This window comes from Gadus macrocephalus, chromosome 23, assembly GCF_031168955.1.
Source record: "Gadus macrocephalus chromosome 23, ASM3116895v1".
Classification (NCBI taxonomy): domain Eukaryota; kingdom Metazoa; phylum Chordata; class Actinopteri; order Gadiformes; family Gadidae; genus Gadus; species Gadus macrocephalus.
Genome location: NC_082404.1, coordinates 3369928 through 3392162, shown reverse-complemented (window position 1 = coordinate 3392162; position 22235 = coordinate 3369928). Strand labels below are relative to the sequence as shown.

The window sequence follows — 22235 nt, the reverse complement described above, 5'->3', positions numbered from 1 at the left end:
TGAATATGTTTGGCGCAAGGATCAGGCATGCAGATTTGCTGATGCATGTTGGGAAAGTGAGCTCTGTAGTATCTTCTCATGCTCTGCCAACAAAAGGTTCCACCACACAGTTAAATTTGGATTAGTTATAATAACTGAGATTACAACAGAAGCCCTGAAAGGCCAAAAAATACTTTATTTGACCATTCAGGGATTGGTAGATAACATTACTACCGAAGTGTGGTTACAAGGCTGCATAACATCGTCCCCGGACGCAGTGCCGTGCTCCTCGAGCCGCTTTCCACTTGAAGTCCAAAGTTCCCTTTTGTGAAGGTTTGTTTTATTTTTGGCATGCACCAACACCAGTCAGTGTTCCCCCTGCAACAGGCAGTGGCAGTGAGAGGACTCATTCAGTGAGTGGACTCATTCAGTGAGAGGACTCATTCAGTGAGAGGACTCATTCAGTGAGAGGACTCATTCAGTGAGAGGACTCATTCAGTGAGGGGACTCATTCAGTGAGAGGACTCATTCAGTGAGGGGACTCATTCAGTGAGGGGACTCATTCAGTGAGGGGACTCATTCAGTGAGGGGACTCATTCAGTGAGAGGACTCATTCAGTGAGGGGACTCATTCAGTGAGGGGCCTCATTCAGTGAGGGGACTCATTCAGTGAGGGGACTCATTCAGTGAGAGGACTCATTCAGTGAGGGGACTCATTCAGTGAGAGGACTCATTCAGTGAGGGGACTCATTCAGTGAGAGGACTCTTTCAGTGAGAGGACTCATTCAGTGAGGGGACTCATTCAGTGAGAGGACTCATTCAGTGAGGGGACTCATTCAGTGAGAGGACTCATTCAGTGAGGGGACTCATTCAGTGAGGGGACTCATTCAGTGAGGGGACTCATTCAGTGAGAGGACTCATTCAGTGAGAGGACTCATTCAGTGAGGGGACTCATTCAGTGAGTGGACTCATTCAGTGAGAGGACTCATTCAGTGAGAGGACTCATTCAGTGAGGGGCCTCATTCAGTGAGGGGACTCATTCAGTGAGGGGACTCATTCAGTGAGGGGACTCATTCAGTGAGGGGACTCATTCAGTGAGAGGACTCATTCAGTGAGGGGACTCATTCAGTGAGAGGACTCTTTCAGTGAGAGGACTCATTCAGTGAGGGGACTCATTCAGTGAGAGGACTCATTCAGTGAGGGGACTCATTCAGTGAGAGGACTCATTCAGTGAGGGGACTCATTCAGTGAGGGGACTCATTCAGTGAGAGGACTCATTCAGTGAGAGGACTCATTCAGTGAGGGGCCTCATTCAGTGAGGGGACTCATTCAGTGAGCCTCAGACAGGGTAGTGTTCAGCGGTTACTCTACTGCCCCAAATCCATCCGAGGGGGAAAGGACTCTGCAAGTCCAAACACTAACTCCTAGTTATTAAATAAAATAAGTTGTCTATTATATAGCTACATTAAGGTTTGATGTTTGCAGAATGCTTAAAGACATCCTTGAGAAAGAACTGCAACCTGATCTGACCTTTTTTGGAGTTGGCAACGTTTTGGATTGGTAAAAGGAGAGGAAGGAGGAAATTTCTATGTTTTTTAAATAAATTCTTTCTTAAAGGGACACTGTGTAAAAATTACTCCCATCTAGTGGTACAATTGTATATTGCATTCAAACTAATAGCGCTCGCTTGTTCAAAAACTACGGTGGGCAGTATGTACCAAGAAGCTGTGTCATGACATCCAATACTACCTCATCTAGTCATTCGAGTGATGATGATGTTCGTTATTTCAAACAAATTTCAAACTGCATTGAATCATTAGTGTAAGCTAATGATGTATGAGTAATTACTCCTCGAGCAAGATAGTGAATTATTTCAGTCATCATTCACGCTGGCTCAGAGTGAAAACGCGTTTGCATTTCCTGTACCACGTAGTGCTTTTTGTCCCTCTCGGCAGTTCATAGACCGGAAGAACATGGAAGCCTCCATGAAGCTTACCCGTCCTATGTAACTACATATTAATTTTTCTTCGCTCAGGAGGATAAGTGAGATTTTTGGCAGAGATAATTTAACACCAATGAGGACTCATTTATGAATGAATACGTTGATTTGAGGTAATAAATTACTTAAAATATTACACAGTGTCCCTTTAAAGACTAAGTACATAATGCATTCAAACACAAACACAAGGGCGTGACGAGACAGACAGACAGACTGACCCTCCTCTAAAGGAGAACAAACCCCCTGACCCCGCCTCTAAAGGAGGACCAAACCCCCTGACCCCGCCTCTAAAGGAGGACCAAACCCCCTGACCCCGCCCCTAAAGGAGGACCAAACCCCCTGACCGCGCCTCTAAAGGAGCACCTAACCCCCCTGACCCCGCCTCTAAAGGAGGACCAAACCCCCTGACCCCGCCTCTAAAGGAGGACCAAGCCCCCTGACCCCGCCTCTAAACCACTCCTCTTCAGGTCCTGTTCATTGTGGGGCTGCCGGCTCTCATGCCCCCTCAATACACTTTCAATAAGCGGCGACAGGAATGTCACATCAGGAAGCAGCTCTGACATCAACCGCTCTGCGTCCTAGGGTGGCCATGGGCTTACTCCTCAGAACCACACAGCCAGAGAGCCAGAGCCAAAGAAGCCTTTTATTCGGTCCCTGCTTACCCCCAAACCACTGAGCGTGATGCAAGGTGAAATTGTAATTGGAAGTCAACAGGTTGACACATTCGCTTTCCATATTTGTATAAACCGCTGAAATAAATATCCTATTGGATAGCAAAAGGGAAATCCTTATTCATTGAATTGTCAATAATATGGGTTGACTGAGAATCGTGCAAGTAGCAGAGATCATCCAACAAATCACATCAAAATATAACAACCTCTGGCCATCTGCAAAAGCATAGATTGTGGGGTTGCCATGGAAGCAACACGAAAAAATATTGAACCAAAAAAGAAAAGAAAAGTTTCTGTAATTAGGGTTCTGCATGGTTGTGCTTATCTGATTTCCAGATTAAACCAAGCAATCTAGAAATCTGTGAATGTAATAAATCCCTCATAGCTCAATAGTAATTGCATAAGAGTGAAATTAAATCGAAATTGGCTATTTGAGTAACAATAAAATAATTAACTAATGTGATATTGCTTCTTTGTTGAAATATGCTACACTGATATTTGATACATTAGATTGATCTCATTTTCTCAGAAAATATTTCAAAAATCTCTTGCAGCATAGGAGGCCTAATTGTCCTCATCTTTCAAAGGATACTGTTTGTTTGTGTGTGTGTGTGTGTGTGTGTGTGTGTGTGTGTGTGTGTGTGTGTGTGTGTGTGTGTGTGTGTGTGTGTGTGTGTGTGTGTGTGTGTGTGTGTGTCAGTGTGTCTGTGTCTGTGTGTGTGCGTGTGTGTGCGTATGCGCGCGCGCGTGTGTTTGTGTGTGTGTGTGTGTGTGTGTGTGTGTGTGTGTGTGTGTGTGTGTGTGTGTGTGTGTGTGTGTGTGTGTAAATACTTTATTGCACGCGCTGTTAGGTGGTGTGATAAGATAAAATAAAGACATGTTGGTCTGAACAGAAAACGTCATGTTCTCGTCGGATGAACAGCCATTAACACACATCCTCATTCGGCGCGCCCACGCGTATCAGGTACTGCTCCCCCTCCTCTCTGGCGATGCCTGATCGCGCGCAACTTATCTTTTTTAAATACATCTTCTCCCGACCCGAAGTGTCTGTGAGCATCGCAACCTGTCACTCGGTGTTCCCCTGTCACGCAGGAGCCGTAATGAGAGGAGTGGAATCAGTGAATGCAGGCTGCGGCGGATCCTGGAGACACGGCGGCGGAACGACGCGGCACCCCGGGTCCCACACACTGCACTAGGAGCTCCGGGTCCCACAGAGGACCGAGAACCAAGAGGCGACCACAGCGGGTGAAGTGGACGGTCCGGAAGCATGCGGGTCTTGTTGAGCGTTATTTACCCCGTGCTATTGCTCACGGTCTTCGGATTATATCCCTCTATGGTGAGTGACTGTGAGTCTTCTTTTTCCACACTCTAGACTTTAGTGACACTGACACCTCGCATCCCGTTTATCGATTCGTAAACGGAGTGCAAACTGCCTGCGACCCACTCCATCTCGACCTCTCTCTCTCTCTCTGATTGCAATCGTTTATTGACCATTGTTGGGGCACGATGCACTTTTGCATCGTTTGTCTGCCGGGGACAGTGGCAGAAAGTTACATCAAATACAGTGACAAAGGCCTGCTTCCATGGCAATATCTATGTTTATTATGGGATAAAAACCTGCGTCACGTTTAGACTAATATTTAAACACAAACAAAACATTCAGATTGTCTGATCAAACAGATGAAAACCTCCCGTCACACCTAGTTATAAAAGCACATTGCCCCCTGGTCCGTTTTATTATTTGGGCTGTTTTTCCTCGGCTAGGATCCCTGTTGAATGAGGATAAAATCAGTGGGTGATTGTATACCGTGTGGTGATCTGACCCACTGGAGCGGTAATAGTGCTGCTCATTACCTCAGTGGGCTTTGTCAGAGGGACACACTGGTGTAACTATGGGATCTACAGGTGAATTCACAGCTGCAATCACAATCGTGGAGGCCATCTTAGAAAATTAATCAAATCATATTTTTTTTCCTTAAGTAAAGTAATGCATTTACTTTCTGTCATGCATTGGCTCAATCTACATGATGCATGCATTGAGTTCTTTTTTTTTACGATTGGATGAAGCATGCACTCTGAACTGATTGGAGAATGATGCAGCAAGAGGCGAGTGCAAATGTATGTTATGTCACGTTAAATCTAAAAGGGCTTACTAGTTAAAACACTAAATGAATGATAATGCTAACCTATACAATTATCAAGCTGTCTCTCAATGACATGCCCATGTATACACTTTGTCTCTTTGTGAAGCATAACAATTCTTTACCTGCTCATTGAGTGTTGTCACCTTAAGGGGTCATTGAGGTCTATGTCCCCTGTGTTGTGAAGTTCAGCCTATACTGACTTCAGCCATGCTAGGTCAGAACAAGAAGTACGCAACAATTAGGTGGGCAAGCATCCAAGGCTTGGATTTCCTGTTGAAATACATCTGATCACCTGGAACATGGTTGTACACAGTGTTCGGACCTGCAATCATTATGTCAAAGAGGTTCTGAATGGGAGGGAGAGAGAGAGAGAGAGAGAGAGAGAGAGAGAGAGAGAGAGAGAGAGAGAGAGAGAGAGAGAGAGATAGAGAGAGAGGGATGTGTGTGTGTGCATGATGGGTCAATCCCAGCCCAATGGTCCCTTGTAATCTCTCTTTTCCTGTTTCACGGTATCTCTTTGTGTGTGTCTCTCTCAATCCCAACTGTGTATCTATAACTATGTTTTTCTCTCACACTATTCTGAAGCGAGAGCAGATGAAAAGATGCTTAGATTTGTATAGCTTTCTGTTGTTATGGCAGCAATATGGCAAACCTAAGAAACATAAGCGGGTCAGTCACCAAGCTAAACAAGGGAAAAAACGCCTTTATTGACATTTTGTTGTGATGAGTATTACACAGACGTGCCAAAGGGCCGGTGATGCACCTGCAGCTTTTGTGATGTCCTCAGTGATCACTGTCAATACACTCTAATCAAATTGGGAGGTTGGTGTCCCCTGCCAGTCCTTTGAGCCGTTCATATGAACTGATGTTATTGCAGCTCAGAGCAGGATACAGTAAAATAAAAAGTGCATTCTGTGTGGACCTGATGTGAGTGGCGGGTGAAATGGTTGTACCTATTTCAAATTCCAACTGGAACTGGAATTTATGTTTTTGCAATTTCGGTCCATAACTCAGCAGATTTCCATTATTTCCTGTTCAGGCAGAATAATTCCTCTCGTACCTAAGGAGATGTAGAGATTTAAAAGTTCTTAGCAGTAGTTTTACACTACTGCTCTTTGTACTATAAAGGCATAAAGCAAACAACATACAGGGGGCTACATACGTGTGCGCTGTTTGTCTCCATGGAGGGTTTGAGGACAGCCTGAGGTCCAGCAGAGCCACATAGTAGCCATCTTCGTGTTAAAGCTGTGCTTAATGCTTCACTGGCACAACAGGGCAAAAACTGGGCTTTTTTATCTCCTCAATAATTAACAGTCAAGTCGCTGTGTCAAAACGACTGGGGGGGGGGGGCTATATTCTGTTCCGTGTGTAATGATTACTGTAATTACTGTCCTGGGGGAACTACTCAGTGAGTCCCGTCGGCAGACGGCCCTCACCTAGCGTAGGGGAGGGGCTGGGAGGGAGGGGGGGAGGGGCTGGGAGGGAGGGAGGGTGAAGCGAGTTAAAAAAACCTCATAGCTTTTATGATTGTGGAAGCAGCATTGGTCATCCACCCACAGGCAATGGATATGGGATTAAATTATCCTGTCTTTTGTTGTATCAACAAAAAGACGCAGGTTAGGTTATGCTGTATGTGTGTGTGTGTGTGTGTGTGTGTGTGTGTGTGTGTGTGTGTGTGTGTGTGTGTGTGTGTGTGTGTGTGTGTGTGTGTGTGTGTGTGTGTGTGTGTGTGTGTGTGTGTATGCGTGTGTGTGTGTGTGTGTGTGTGTGTGTGTGTGTGTGTGTGTATGCGTGTGTGTGTGTGTGTGTGTGTGTGTGTGTGTGTGTGTGTGTGTGTGTGTGTGTGTGTGTGTGTGTGTGTGTGGTTGTGCGTGTGTGTAGGGTGGATCTGCCTTGTGTCAGCTCAAGTGTAATGAGTGCAGTGGTATGAATGACATGCATTGAGTTGAAGTGTGAACCACTCCCATCCATTACATTTGCTAAATTGTAATGGAGTGTTACCCTGAGACTCCCAGGTCTGGGGGGGGGCGGGGAGGGGGGGTCGTCACAACACAATGATTAACATGGTGAGAGATAATACATTATTTCAAAGACATCTCAAAGATCATTATATTCAGAGCATAATTAATGTTCTCCCCTAAGCACCCTTTCCAGACGTTGTTCCGAGCTGTGTTTTTGGTTGCGTCTCGTCCCGAAGGTTGATATGTTTGTATCTGGGCCGGCGGTTGCCACCTGTTTACCTGCGTGATGTTTGCCAGGTTAGCATTAAGTCAGGGGGATAACGGATGAGTATTCTGCTCACATGGTGACCCAGAGCCCCCTGCCGACTGCTACCTCACAGATAATGTCTGATGACTAGCTCATTATTGTCCTCTCACAGCGCTGGAGACTGACACAACGCTGTGCTCCGGCCGGGAAACTCACGCACACGCACACACCCACACACAGGCACACGCACACACACCAACACTCACACAGACACACAAAAACACACAGACGCACACGCACACACCCACACGCAGGCACACACGCACACACACCAACACTCACACCGACACACAAAAACACACAGACGCACACGCACATGCACACACAGGCAAACGCTCACACGTGCACACGCAGGCACACGCACACACGACTACATACACACAGACACACACAAACACACGCGCATATGAACTTGCACACACAGGCACACACACACATGTGCACACACATGTGCACACACACACACACACACACCAACACACCAACACATACACACACATAAAAGTATACCATCAAGACAGTGCCCAGTTAATAACATTCTGCAGCCCCAATAACCAGATGATGTGGGCCAGCCGTGATGGGGAGAGGTCCCACCAATAATACTCTTCAACCTCCTATGTCTCTGCAGTGAGATGAGTGATAGGGAGGCAGCGGGCATCCAGGAAAGTTTTCTCACTCCAAAAAAATAACCTTCCCCGGGCATTGTAACATCTTAAGAGACAAGCCAACTCTCCCTCTCTTTTATCTCCCTCTTGCCGTCTCACTCTTTTAATCTATTCCTCAGCCCCTCACACTTACCCACCCAACCCATTATGTTGGCTGTCAGGTTCTGTGTTGCTGCCTATTTTGGGCGAGAGGGGTTAGTTCTGTTCTTGTTGACACGTTATGTCTACGTAACCCTCCGTGACCCCTCCTAGTCACCCTTGGATCCGTCTGCTGTTATTAGAGCAGCGTGAAACTCAACTGGTTCCCGAGGACTGCAGGGGGTAGTGGGAACATTTCTGAAAACAAGGAGAGAGGAGGACAATCTGCAAAGAAAGAGACAGCTTAGAACAGGAACACCAAAATGGTTAGCGTTAGGAAGAATACATATGAATGTTATGATGGGATATATTTATTTATTCATGTGCACAAGCTCAAACAGCTCAGGGTAATGAAGATAAGCCACCTTACCTACAAAAGTTTGTATTTGTCTTGAGAAATGTGTGGGACTGCAGATCACCCAAAGATTTATGTGAAAAACTCCATATATTTTGTGCAGGTCAAAAGGGTACTTGGCTGAAGTAGTAGCATCTTTGAAGGGTTACATGGTGGTACACAGACCAAACGCACACACACACACACACACACACACACACACACACACACACACACACACACACACACACACACACACACACACACACACACACACACACACACACGCACACAAACTTTTTGGGAGACCACTTGATTAAATTAGACCTTATTTCCATATCATTAATTGTTGGTTGATTGGGATGTTCACGAAACCAAAAAATAGATTGAATAATAGATATAGATAAATAGATAGAATCCAAGAAAATGATTAACCCAGCACTATCATTTGTATAATTTCTATCTAAGAAGCCTACAATATTTCATTGTAAAGGTGTTCACCACCGACGGGGCTGGAGTTTGGTTAAAAGGAATGAGTGAAATCACAAAATATCCCCCTGATAACACGCATTTCCAGGAAAAGCAGATATTCGTAGGGACGCGTAATGATTTTTTCAGCTTAGATCTGCGATAGTCTGAGTACTTAGAGGACTTCCAGGCATTGTAATCGATACTTTCTGTGATTAGAACGTCATTGCACTCCAGTGTGCTCTAGTAACCCAAACACAACTTCCAGTGACTTATAGGAATTCTGCTTCATTTTGTGGTGTACTTAAAGGAAAGGAAAACACTAGTCCGTGCTAGTGTACTAGTGTACATCCCCGTGGTCAAATTTATTCAATGCCAAAATGTAGCCATAATATTTGATTGACGTTACTTGGTGACCCAAAACCTAAGATATCAGATAACTCATGCAATAGCATGTGTTTAATAGACAGACCAGACTGCAATTTGACTCAATATTTACATTTTATACATCATTTTTTAAACTTTGCATTTAAGTCGATATTTGGACCATGATAAATCCGTATCATTACAATGTAACCCTCTACACAACTTTTTTCTCAAATAAGATGTTTTGGGGTCGATCTTTCTTTAAAATGGTTACCTCAAAGATTTCCGTGTTGCTGTTTTTGGCGACACCTATGGCTATAAGGGGTAATTGCAGTTGTAGTTTTGGACCTCAGTTCCCAGAGATCGAAACTGCATGGCCTGTCAGTTGGCAGTTGTATTACTGATACGTTTACAGTAATACAGTGCTAGTGTTACCAGTGGTAGCTCTAGCAGAGAGCGGAAAATACAGTGTGCGAATGAACAGACATTTATTCACATGAAATCTGTCTTTTGTAGCAATAATGGCAAAAAAAAAAAAAAAACATTTTTAATAGCAGAAAAGGAATTAATTGCAGGCAATTCCTTTTTCAATCTGCTTCACACATATTATAAGACAGGTAGTTGTTCCTCACTTGGAACAATGTGCATTTTCAACCGCAGCAGCACTTATAGTCACCTTCACAGGAGTCCTTGACTCACTGCACCCCATGCTGTTTGCCTCAGGAGGACAATGATGTCAGCTCTTCCCAAGGACAGAGAGGACAAATGCTTTAGTGTGTGGTCCTAACCAGGGCAATCAATGGCACATCTAAAGATCTTAAGTCTCCCTTTTACCAGTTTAGCTCCTTCACTTCCGTTTTTACGTTCGGAGTGGCGGTTGCAGCCAGCCATGTGTCCATCAAGCAGCCTGTCCCACCTTCAACTCATTTAAAAACCCACCCTCCCAATCACAGCTTGTCCCTCTTGTCTTTGAGCCTGCCCAGACTGGGAGTCTTCTTCCAGGCTCTCCTTGACAACAAGAGTATCACAAGAGAGACTGGAAATCAAGGCTGTGTGTCTGAGCGGGCAGTGAGACATGGTTCCCGACAGGTGTAGCCGGCCAAAGGCTGTTCCCAAGGCACAGACATTAAATAACTACCCAGCCAAGGGACCTTTTGGAATCAATGTAAAGGAATTACACACAAATAGGTAAACTGAAAGTCAGCCTTCCTCCAGAAGGCTGACCCCCAGGGTGATATGATCTAACTGCTTTATCATGTTACAACCGAAAAATGTAATAGCCTCAAATTGAACAAGTCTATTGACTTTTTGATGTGTCTCCATACATCAAGGATTGACGTGCTGCTGTGTGGAACCCAAACAAATATAATCGAAGCGGAGAACAAAACAAATAAACCTACTTACCAACAGGCTTCAGATGATAACTATTGATCTAGCTATTTACATATAGGGCATTTAGCGGATGCTTTTATCCAACTTACATGGTTCATACATACATTCACACACCGACAGCAGTCAACCACGCAGGGCGACAGCCAACTCGTCAGCAGCAGTCAGGGTGAGGCGTCTTGCTCAGGGACACCTCGACACTCAGGAGGAGCCGGCGATGGAACTAGTAACCTACCGGTTAAAAGTTCAATCCCTGCCAACAATTACCAGCCGAACCGCTCTACCTCCTGAGCTCAGCCGACATGGGTCACATGTGTTAGTGTAGCAGTGTGTGTTCCGCTACGCCCAGCTGCTGTACGTAGGCCCGGGCTGTGGCCCTGCTGTAGGGCGGGCCCGGGCTGTGGCCCTGCTGTAGGCCTTAACGCCATCCCCGTATACGACAAAGATAGCTAGGATAAGATTCTACACAACTCAGCACTGTAACTAAGTATGACATACAATAAGTGAGTACATTAAATGCCAGGACGTACAACATACAATAAGTTGGAGGGGTGGGAGGGGGTGGCTATGCAGAATCCAGGTGAACTCTGAACAGGTGAGTCTTGAGTCTCTCGCGGAGGCTGGTGAGCGACTCTGCGGTCCGGATATCGGCAGGGAGCTCGTTCCACCGCTGTGGTGCCAAAACGGAGAAAGGTAGACCTGTGTTCCGATATCCGTACTTCCACGAGTCCACATAAACCTAGTACAGTATCCGCACACTCTAAGTGCGCAGGGTTTCAGATGTCAGTGTCGTTCCGAATCGAATACTCTGCGGTGCACTAACCAGAAATTACGATCACGACTGCCGCCAGGGCTCGTCCCCCGCCATAAACATCCCACTTAGAATGAAGAACTCTTTATGCCTAGCAGCTATAAAATGCTATTAAAGCTATAAAATCTACAAAATGACTCCATTAATGCAGGCTATGTGGAAACGCCAACGTTGGCTCAGCCTGGCTCCGCCTCTTCCTCTACGTAGCTAAGATGGCTGCCGTTGAGTCCGAAAAGTGTACATAGATCCACACTCCGCGGTTTTACCATTTTGAGGTCACCATCCGGGTCCTTTCAGTACACTTATTTTCGCCCCAATCCTAATTGGAACCCCCCTACGAACTCAAACTAGATATAGTAAGTATGGATAGTATGGATATTGGAACACAGCACGGGACTGAGGCCCGGCAGCAGTCTGACGTCTCATTCAAAGAATAAAAAAGATATGTAAAAATGATTGATGATAGCTGGGTAGACGAGATGAATGAATGGACAGTTGAATGGATGGATAGATGCAACGAATGAACAAATGGAAAGACAAGCGTGTCATTTTGTCACCGAAAAACTATTGTCTCCCTTACGAGGCTGCCTTCCCCCTGTGCACTCGCCGATGGAGAAACCCCTCCCCTGGTGAAGGGCCGCATCACTCAGGCTCTTACTCACGGTCTTCTTTCATCTCCCCCTGAGGAGGGCGGAGGACCGTCCCCAAGGCTGCAGCAGCCTTCACACACTGAGTCCCAGCGTTTATCACACTCACTAAATCAATCCCCCCCCCCCCCCCTTGGTGAAACCATGGGTCTGCTGGGGTGGCAGTTGTACACCGGGTACAAGGGGGTCAATATGTTTGGTGCCTCACACACACACACACACACACACACACACACACACGCACACACACACACATATTGGGGAAAACACAAAACACACACAACATGTCATCGATTAGTACTGCTTTGGTTCTCAGTGCAAGATGTGAATCTCTTCTGTTGTTCTGTGTTCCCCACCTGTCCCTTCCCTTCTTTATCATCACAACAACCAGCCTGCCTCTGCGTCTTGTCTGCCTCTTGGCTCCCTCTGTTTCCTTCCTAAACATCGTTTGGATTAAACCGAAGGAGGCTTTGTGTTTCCACAGAGGAATCAGCCTCAGCCATAGACATCAGACAGGAGCCACACAGCTAAATAATGTAATAGAAAGCACCCTTTTTATTGTTTAAATGGTTAGACATCCATTCAAGAATATCTTTTCATGGGTTACACACATTTCATGCTTTAATTATTCAATAGTTGACATTTACTGTAAACGGCAAACAGAGTCGGGTATTGCACTTCACAGACTATCCCATGTTTTCCCAAACATGGCATTGATTCACATGTGTATGTGAATAGCAAATAAGCTTTACTTGTTTATATGTGAGCCCCGACCCAATTCTAAAACCCCCTTGTGCAACAATTAAAATGTTGATCTGGTCTGATCTGTGTGTGTGTGTGTGTGTGTGTGTGTGTGTGTGTGTGTGTGTGTGTGTGTGTGTGTGTGTGTGTGTGTGTGTGTGTGTGTGTATGTTTGCGTTTCTGATCGATATGTGTTTCTGATCTGTGTGTGTTTCTGATCTTTCTGTGTGTGTGTTTTTTTTCTGATCTGTGCATGTGTGTGTGTCTCATCATCTGTGTGTGTGTGTGTGTCTGTGTGTATGTGTTTGTGTGTGTCTGTGTCTGCGCTATGTGTGTGTGTGTTTGTCTGATCTTTGTGTACCTGTTTGTGTGTGTGTTTGTGTTTCGTGTGTGTGTCCGTGTCCGTGTGTGGGTGTGTGTCGGTGTGTGTGTGTGCGTGCGTGCGTGCGTGCGTGTGTGTGTGATGTCCACAGACCATCGGTCCCAAGGAGGGATGGCAGGTGTACAGCTCGGCGCAGGACGCGGACGGGAGGTGCATCTGCACCGTGGTGGCCCCGGAGCAGAGCCTGTGCTCCCGGGACGCCAAGAGCAGACAGCTCCGCCAGCTCCTGGAGAAGGTACACACACACACACACACAGACACACACACACACATAGATCAAACCAACACATACACGCATTCACACACACACAAACGCACACACACACAAACACACACACACACAAAGACACACACACACACATAGATCAAACCAACACATACACGCATTCACACACACACAAACACACACACACAGGGACACACACACCCACAGACAGACACACACACACACATAGATCAAACAAACATATACGCATTCACACACACACACACACACACAGCTTCCTGCTCAGCGGAGGCTGAACAGTGTCTCTCTTCCTGTTCATTGATAAATCACGCACGTTTCTATGTAATTGTCAAGCAAACGTTTGAAACGGCACAAAAAATAAAATGCAAATTAGGCACGTCTCCCCTTAACTGGGTTGGGGTGAATCAATAGGCTACCCAAAGCATTGTTTTCTCAGAAATCTGTGAGGTAAGCATCATTACGCATGGCTGTAATTACCAGTAGGAGAAGTAGATGATAAAAATGGTATTCAGGAATCTGCTTCAATGAAATGCCTGATCTAGACACATATGATATGTGCATGCGCAAAAATCTTTTTTTTTATGTTATGAATTTGGTAATAATAATAATAATAATAATGGATTGAATTTATATAGCGCTTTTCGAGACACTCAAAGACGCTTTACAGTGAAGGGGGCGAACTCACTCACCACCACCAGTAGTAAAGTCTAGGGGTATGAATTGGCTCTTAGGGCTAAGTTCTAACATTGAGTCCTATGCTTGAAGTAATAGAGAGATATGAAAGAGCATGAAGTATCGGGTCTGGGTTCCACAGTTAGATATACACGCCTGGGGTTTGCTTACCAATGGGTTGTCTCTGATACCTCCTGGGGCCAGCGCGGTCTGCTCTCCGTGACGGCTCTATCCTCTCTTCTTTGGTGCATTCAAGTTTTGATTAAGTAAAACAAAAAGGTGCAATACCAGGGCCTGGTACAGAGCGTTTAGGGTTACATAGTCAATGGAGGTTTCAACAGGGGCCGCCACGCTCTCATCATCCAGTAATCCTTTGATTGCCACAGACCCCTCCTACACCAGCGTACGCATGTGTACTCACACACACAATCATCATTGCGTAACCTCCCATTTCAATCACATGGAACCCAGACACAAACATAGTATGACTGAAAAAAGGAAAGTTAGAGAGAAAGCTACAGGTTTCTTCCATATCCTAACAGTTACAATAGTCAATTGTTATCAAATCTAATAATCAATAACTATAATAAAGATCAATGAAAGGAGTAGATTGCAGTAGTGATGTGTCCCCCATTTACCCGGTATGGTCAGAGTTCAGCACGCCAACCCGGAGCGACTCAATGCCCATCAGGCAGTGGCACCCAACAGGCGGTGACCCCCACACGTCCCTGGTTCTTCTAGCAGCCATGTGTGCGTATCCAGGAGGATGCTGACCCCGGAAACAGCTGATCATTCCTGAGTTCAGTGTTTGCAACATTTGAACCTATTCTGCAAAAAATTGGAAAACAACTTCGGGCAGCTTCTTGGAAATTAGTTTTTTTTTTTGTTTTTTTTTTGCCTTTTCCATCAACCTTTTTAAAGGATTAATACTTCAAAATGCACTCTCTCTCTCGCTCTCTCTCTCTCTCTCTCAGTCTCATAATCCCACTCAAACAGTCACACACACACACACGCACACACGCACGCACGCACACACACACACACACACACACACACACACACACACACACACACACACACACACACACACACACACACACACACACACACACACATGAACACAGGAGGAGTGGGAATTTGAGGGCTGGAAAGTAGAAGTCTATCCCATGATTTTAAGTTAGCCATCTGGATGTACTAATTAGAACAATCCAGAGGAACAAAAGTGAAATCAGATGGCTTAGTGTGCAACAGCACTCTTTAGTGTCTCGTGTTAAGTACTTAGTGCACGTGTAGAGAAAAGCATGGCAGGTTACTGAAGCTGGGGCTTTTTAGCCTTCAGCCTATCCTGATCTCAGAGTAAATATCCTGTCTCTCTCTGCAGGCCAGTCTAGCCTTTAACCCACTGAGAGCCTCTTCTAAAAGTGTCAAACTGTTAGGACACTAAGCGCCAGGGGGAGGGCGATCTGGTCCTGAGGAGCACCACTGAACTAACCCTAACCCATAGAACTGCATGGAAGACTTTATTCAGAGGAGAATGGATTTTTGCTTTACTTCCAACCAGATTCAGCAAGAGCTTAGAGACCAACCACATCGCTTCTGTTTTTGTTTATCTGATTGGCTGGAGTTTTTTGAACAACATAAGAAAGCAACCATATCGGGAAATCAATTGCTGCCTTGCCAAGGCCTGACACATGTACACAAACAGATGGCAACTGTTTCTCTATGCAGTTTGCCATATCTGTTAATTGATCACACACACACAAACGTTAACACATGCTCCAGGTGCGGCACTGATGTCTGTAAAGCACTGGCAGGACCAAGAGCTTCTACGTCTGGCACCGGAGCTAGCCTTGACTCACACATAGGACACATAAACCCCCCCTTCCAGTGATTAAAGGCTTTGGGTTAGAGAGGAGCCTCTCTTGCTTGAGGATGATTGTCTGTCATGTTCCATCAGGTCCAGAACATGTCCCAGTCCATCGAGGTGCTGAACCTCCGGACTCAGAGGGATTTCCAGTACGTCATCAAGATGGAGAACCAGATGAAGGGGCTGAGAACCAAGTTCAAGCAGATCGAGGATGACAGGAAGTCGGTCATGGCCAGAAATTTCCAGGTATATTCCGTGCTGGAGAGCCTGGCTCGTTGAGCCCGCTTGGATCTTTTATAATGTTGTACGGCGCTGTGATTCTGGCCTATTTTCCAGGTGTGAGCTGGCTCACGGCCACTAATGCTCCCGGCGGTGCTTACTTCCTTGGGCTTCTAAATGTGGTCTTTGTGTTGTTTGTGTACGTCCTCGACATGAATGTGTCCGTAATCCTTGCTGTTCATCAATCTGATATATTTCTCCAAAGACCAGGAAAGCAAAAGAAAAGGAAATGAAAAGTAAACTAAGTGCTGTTACTATTTCAGCTGGTTAGTAAGCATCATGGATCACGGCTGCATCCCATACCAAAACAAAAAAAAACACACACATACATGTAAATACAAATATACTTTTTTTAAAACCTTTTTTTCCCAACCATAATCATAACATAGTAGGCTAACTAAGGAAACTATGCACTCATTTAGTCTTCAAGAATTGAACGCTATTGGTCCTGCAGCTGTAGCAGACATTTGAGACATGGTAACTTTGTTCTGCTGTAGTTTCTCTGGCCTTTCTTGGGTTTGGGGTCGTCATTGTATGCATAAACCAACATTAACATTATTCATTCATTCATATTCCTTGTTCACATGATTTGGTCTTAAAATTGTATTTGTAGTCCAGATTCTTTATTTTATTTACAATTCTAAACTTCTTCCTAGTATAATTCAATTCTTTTGCTTGCCCTTGCCTGACTACTTAAAGCAGAATTCAGTAAAATTATATTCATTTGAGTATAGCTATTCCTTGCTTCCTTAATACTAATAAATATTTATCATATGTTTGTTTACATTTAAATAGCCACCCAAAGGATACAGTCGCACAATAATTGTTCCATATTGTTTCGCAATATGCACAGAATTGCAATATTTCCGTATGTTGGTGCTCCCTTCCTGTACTGAAGACATTACAGAAGTGTGAGGTGCTGCAGTGTGCTGCCAACGCCGGACTGAAACGTTGCTGAATGTAAGAACAAGTGATTAGCACTCCCTTTCCAACCTGTGTGCTCTACAAATATGGTGGCTATGGAAATGGAGTGTGTGTGTGTGTGTGTGTGTGTGTGTGTGTGTGTGTGTGTGTGTGTGTGTGTGTGTGTGTGTGTGTGTGTGTGTGTGTGTGTGTGTGTGTGTGTGTGTGTGTGTGTGTGTGTGTGTGTGTGTGTGCGCGCGTGCGTGCGTGCGTGCGTGTGTGTGTGTGTTTGTGTGATCTACCCACCACTAATCAAATTAATTTGCCTAATTTGACTTTATCCCAATTACAGTCCCTCAAGCTCACTACCACAAACCAACTCTCACCCTTTCAAAATATCGACCTTGCTCGTTGTCATGGATTCACACAACATTAAAAGACCAAATTAAGTCATTTGTGTTTAGCCTACAATGGAGGAGGGGTGTGAGTCATGTGATGAAGAGAAACCAGTAAGGGAAGAATAATTAAAAACGACCTGAAACTACCAGCAATTCAGAAGAATGTGTGTGCCGTTACCCTTGGAGGATTATGGTGGAACATCTGCTGTGAAACTAGATAGACAATATCTATGATGGTGTTGTTCCTAACTACTCGGATATACACGGCCAGTGAAGTAAAAGACAGACGCATCGATAAGAAAGAAAATGCTTGAATCAATATAAGAAGCTGACTACGATAAAGTCCCTCAACCGATGGGATTTACGTTTACCAAATTCAAAACATGTGCTTATTCCAAACTCACAGTGAAATAAACACAGAGAGCGAGACGGCAGTATCCATACCTACAAAATGGTGCCGTCAGTATAATAGCCCAAGAATGCTTTCTGCTTGTTCGGATCAACATTTGATGAATCACCCATAAACTATCACCTCTTGGGAAAAAATACATCTCTTTAACTTCCTCTCTGAAAAATCCACATATCTTTCTCTCGCTGTTTGTCAAGCTGTGTGCGGCTATGGATGAAGATTCATCATCCGCAAATTATGATATGTTTATACCAATATTATGCCTGGTAAAACATGCTCTTGTCCTCTTGACAAAAATAACTCGTATTATAATCATGAACAATTGTTCAGTTTTTTAAACAAAGTGGACTAATGATCTATTAATACAAATATTGAAGTTATATAATCCACCCACTCATCAAACTACCCAAACACCTCTCCAACCTCCCACCGTTCCACCACCCCCACAACCACCAAACCACCCCTCCATGCCCCCACCTACCCACTCCTCCACCCACCCCCCCCGCCGGACCACCCCTCCATGCACCCAACTACCCAACCACCCCTGCATCCACCCACCCATCTGTCCACCTTTCCATCCATCCACCTCTTCCCCCCTTCTCTCAGGCACATCGTATTAATGATGTGCCTTTGTGAATGTTATTATATATCTCTCTTTCTCCTCCCCTACGCTCTCCCGCCCTCCCCCCTAACTCCCTCCCTCCAACTCCGTCCCTCCATTCATCCTTCCCTCCCTCCCTCCCTCCCTCCCTCCCACCCTATCCCCCCAACCCCCTCAATCCCTCCCTCCCCATCCCTCCCTCCCCCTAACTCCATCCCTCCCTCCCCACCCCTCCCTCCCCATCCCTCCCTTCCTCCCTCCCTCCCCCTAACTCCATCCCTCCCTCCATCCCTCCCCCTAACTCCCTCCCTTCCCCACACTCCCTCCCTCCCTCCCTCCCTCCCTCCCTCCCTCCCCCTAACTCCCTCCCTCCCCCACACCCCCTCCCTCCCTCAATCCCCCAAACTCCCTCCCTCCCCCACACCCCCTCCCTGCAGGAGCTGAAGGAGAAGATGGAGGAGCTGAAGCCGCTGATCCCTGTCCTGGAGCAGTACAAGACGGACGCTGCGCTCATCTCCCACTTCAAGGAGGAGATCAGGAACCTGTCTGCGGTGCTCACCTCCATCCAGGAGGAGCTGGGCGACTACGACTACGACCAGCTGTACCAGCGCGTGCTGCGGCTGGACGGACGGCTGCGCCGCTGCATGGGCAAGCTCAGTGAGTGTCCCTTCCAAGCCCCCGGCCCTGGGGACGACCAGCTCCAGATAGACTCTGATAGCGTGATAGTGACGTGACCATCACATTTATATCTGTGTGAAAAATGTGGCAGTACTGCCAAAGTGAATGCTGACACCACCCACACAGAATAGATGTAGATATAGATGTAGATGTATTTGCCTTTTGTGGAAAAAATATCTATTCAAGTCCAGAGATCATTTCAAGGAAGCAGGGTAGACTCCTTAATGTGTATATCTTTATATGTATATGTTTAAGTATATCTACATATAGATATATTTAAAATGGTAGGTCAGGAATTTCAATCCCTGAATTGATTTGATTTGAATTGAAAGTGTTCACTGCAGACGTTATACACAGGCATGACTCAGACGGTAGGAATGTGATCAGTTATGGATTGTGACCATGAGTGGGACAGAGTAAAGCACACATGAATGCACAGAATATTCCTGTAAACCGTAAAGAGGCAAAGTATGACATAGATGATTTATTATGTTTTGAAGATAATTGGCAGAACATTACTATGTTGTGTAGTGGATGTTTAATACACAATATTTTGGGCTTTTCCTTTAATCTGCTAAAACAACTTTCACACCAGGTGATCAAGATATCACACATTTAGATTAATTCATTATATTTGCAAGATGTGTTATTAGGGAAGTTGACATCACCTCCAAACTAAACAATGGCACCATGAGCTATTCTTCAAAGAGCCCTTACCAGCATGCTTTCCTCTGCCCTCCTTCCTAGCCAGCACTCTGTCCATACCCAGCTCCTGCACAGCTGGTTCATTACTTAGTACACCTGCTTCCAATAACTAGATTATAATCATTAAAGACATGATTAGCGGAATTATGTTAGTGAAATCCTGAGATGAAAATGAGATGAGTAGATGCTTGTGAACAAAAATAATATCTCAGTGTAGCTTGGTATTGATATTTTATATATAAAAGGTAGCTGCTATATATTTATTATTAATAATAGTATAAATAGTAGTAGTAGTTAAAGAAAAAACGAAATTGGTGATAAAGTCTTAAACTAAATATAGATAACTTCACTGGTCTGAGCTGCCCTTCTTTATTAACAGCATGTGGGAAATTGATGAAGATAACCGGACCGGCTACCATAAAGACATCTGGAACCCGGTTTGGGGCTTGGATGACCGACCCGCTCCCCACAACAAGAAGCAACAGGGTGAGAAATGAACGCCACAAGAGTCCCCCGTGACTACCCAGAACTGCCCAGTAATACCTGGCATTGTGTTTTCCAGCCTTAGCAGAGGATTTCTCACCATCATCAAAGACTGCCTCGATTTAAAGCTGCAGAGTTGTGTGGCACGTGTGTGTGTGTGTGTGTGTGTGTGTGTGTGTGTGTGTGTGTGTGTGTGTGTGTGTGTGTGTGTGTGTGTGTGTGTGTGTGTGTGTGTGTGTGTGTGTGTGTGTGTGTGTGCAAAAGCTAAATGGAAAATATTCTCACTGTTGGGATTTTAAAGCCCTTTGATTTATTGCAGTATATGCATATAGTTATGCAGATGATTATGTTGCAAATAATCTTTTATTTTTGGGGGGTCGGTTGTCAAGATTATGTTTTCACTATTCATCTTCTTTCATCTTTTTTTTTTTCCTTGGGGGTGGGGGGGGTGCAGGTTTGGTACATGGACAGCTACACAAACAGCAAGATTGTGCGTGAATACAAAAGCATGGAGGACTTTGTGGCGGGTGCGGTCTCACGCACGTACAGCCTCCCCTTCAAGTGGGAGGGGACCAACCACATGGTGTACAACGGCTCCCTGTACTACAACAAGTACCAGAGCAACATCATCGTCAAGTACAGCTTTGACAGCGGCAGCGTGCTGGCCCAACGGGCGCTGGAGTACGCCGGCTTCCACAACATGTACCCGTACACGTGGGGCGGCTTCTCCGACATCGACGTCATGGCGGACGAGCTGGGCATGTGGGCGGTGTACGCCACCAACCAGAACGCCGGCAACATCGTGGTGTCGCAGATCGACCCCGACACGCTGCACGTGATGCAGACCTGGAACACCGAGTACTCCAAGAGGAACGCCGGCGAAGCCTTCATGATCTGCGGCACGCTGTACATCACCAACTCACACATGTCGGGCGCCAAGGTGTACTACGCGTACTCCACCAAGACCTCCACGTACGAGTACACCAACATACCGTTCCACAACCAGTACTTTCACATCTCCATGCTGGACTACAACGCCCGGGAGAGGGCGCTGTACGCCTGGAACAACGGCCACCAGGTGATCTTCAACGTCACGCTGTTCCACATCATCCAAACGGATGACGACGAGTCCTAGACGGTCTGTGAAGTGAGGGGGCTCTGATGTGCCATGTTTTATTTCAAATGATGCCGAGAACTTTGTTTTTCTTAACAATTCCTATGGATTTCTTTTTGGGGATAATTTGCTGAATTTTAACATGGACCCCAGTGACTATAAAAACTCTTTTTTTTTTTGCTGGAGAACGAAGTGCAATACCTCATTTGCCAAGTGTTGGTTGTGCCTCCGAAATACATGTTGCTTTTGCATGAGTGTTAACATTTTGTCTCATGTGAAATACAAAAAAAAGTGGCTTTGTTTCTGTTGCAGCTCACAATGTGTTTTGTGCGTCTAAAACCCTTGCAAATAGCTGCTGCAATGTGAAAATAGCTTACCACTAAATATAGCAGAAACACTTTTAAAGTTGGAACATAACAATGTTGTACTTATGTATGTCACTGTGTGGGAAGTCAATTTGTATTTTTTTTCATAAAAAAGGCAACCATATAAAAAGAACATTGTGCCTGTGTCACAAAGTGTTTTGCAATCACATTGATATACTCAATCTATTGGTAGGATCTCAGGTAGGATCTTCCTCAGATGAATTATAGACCAATCAGCATTTCCACAGTCTGGAAAGTGCGTGAAAATGCCCCTTTTTGTTGGGTGTTTCTTTCGATTGGAACATGCTTGAGAGGTGTGTCGGAGTAGGACAAAGTAGTCCATGAGTTTGTACAGGGAGTCCAACCATTCCTTACAGCCTGATGGTCATTGTGAGATGCTTCTTGTCTTTTCAATCATAGCAAGTAAAGTTGAAGCACAGATTATTAATAGCACTCAAGCAATTCCCAACCACCCCACCCCACGTTAAGTGCAATGTCCAAATGTCCAAAGAA

The 22235-nt window shown here is 45.3% G+C and overlaps 1 protein-coding gene across 2 annotated transcripts; it reads left to right on the top strand.

Moving 5' to 3' along the window:
* Nucleotides 1–3120: 3120 nt before the first annotated feature.
* olfm3a (olfactomedin 3a) lies at nucleotides 3121–21855 on the top strand. 2 transcript variants are annotated; one of them, XM_060045199.1, is made up of 7 exons: nucleotides 3121–3612; nucleotides 3741–3984; nucleotides 13093–13236; nucleotides 15878–16033; nucleotides 18815–19034; nucleotides 20140–20246; nucleotides 20698–21855. In XM_060045199.1, the coding sequence occupies exons 2-7, from the start codon at nucleotides 3916–3918 to the stop codon at nucleotides 21376–21378; spliced, it is 1377 nt and encodes a 458-aa protein (XP_059901182.1). In that variant the 5' UTR covers nucleotides 3121–3612; nucleotides 3741–3915; the 3' UTR covers nucleotides 21379–21855. The 2 variants fall into 2 exon arrangements, with proteins under 2 accessions (XP_059901182.1, XP_059901181.1); XM_060045198.1 differs by having other exon boundaries at nucleotides 3121–3984.
* The last annotated feature ends 380 nt before the right edge of the window (nucleotides 21856–22235 follow it).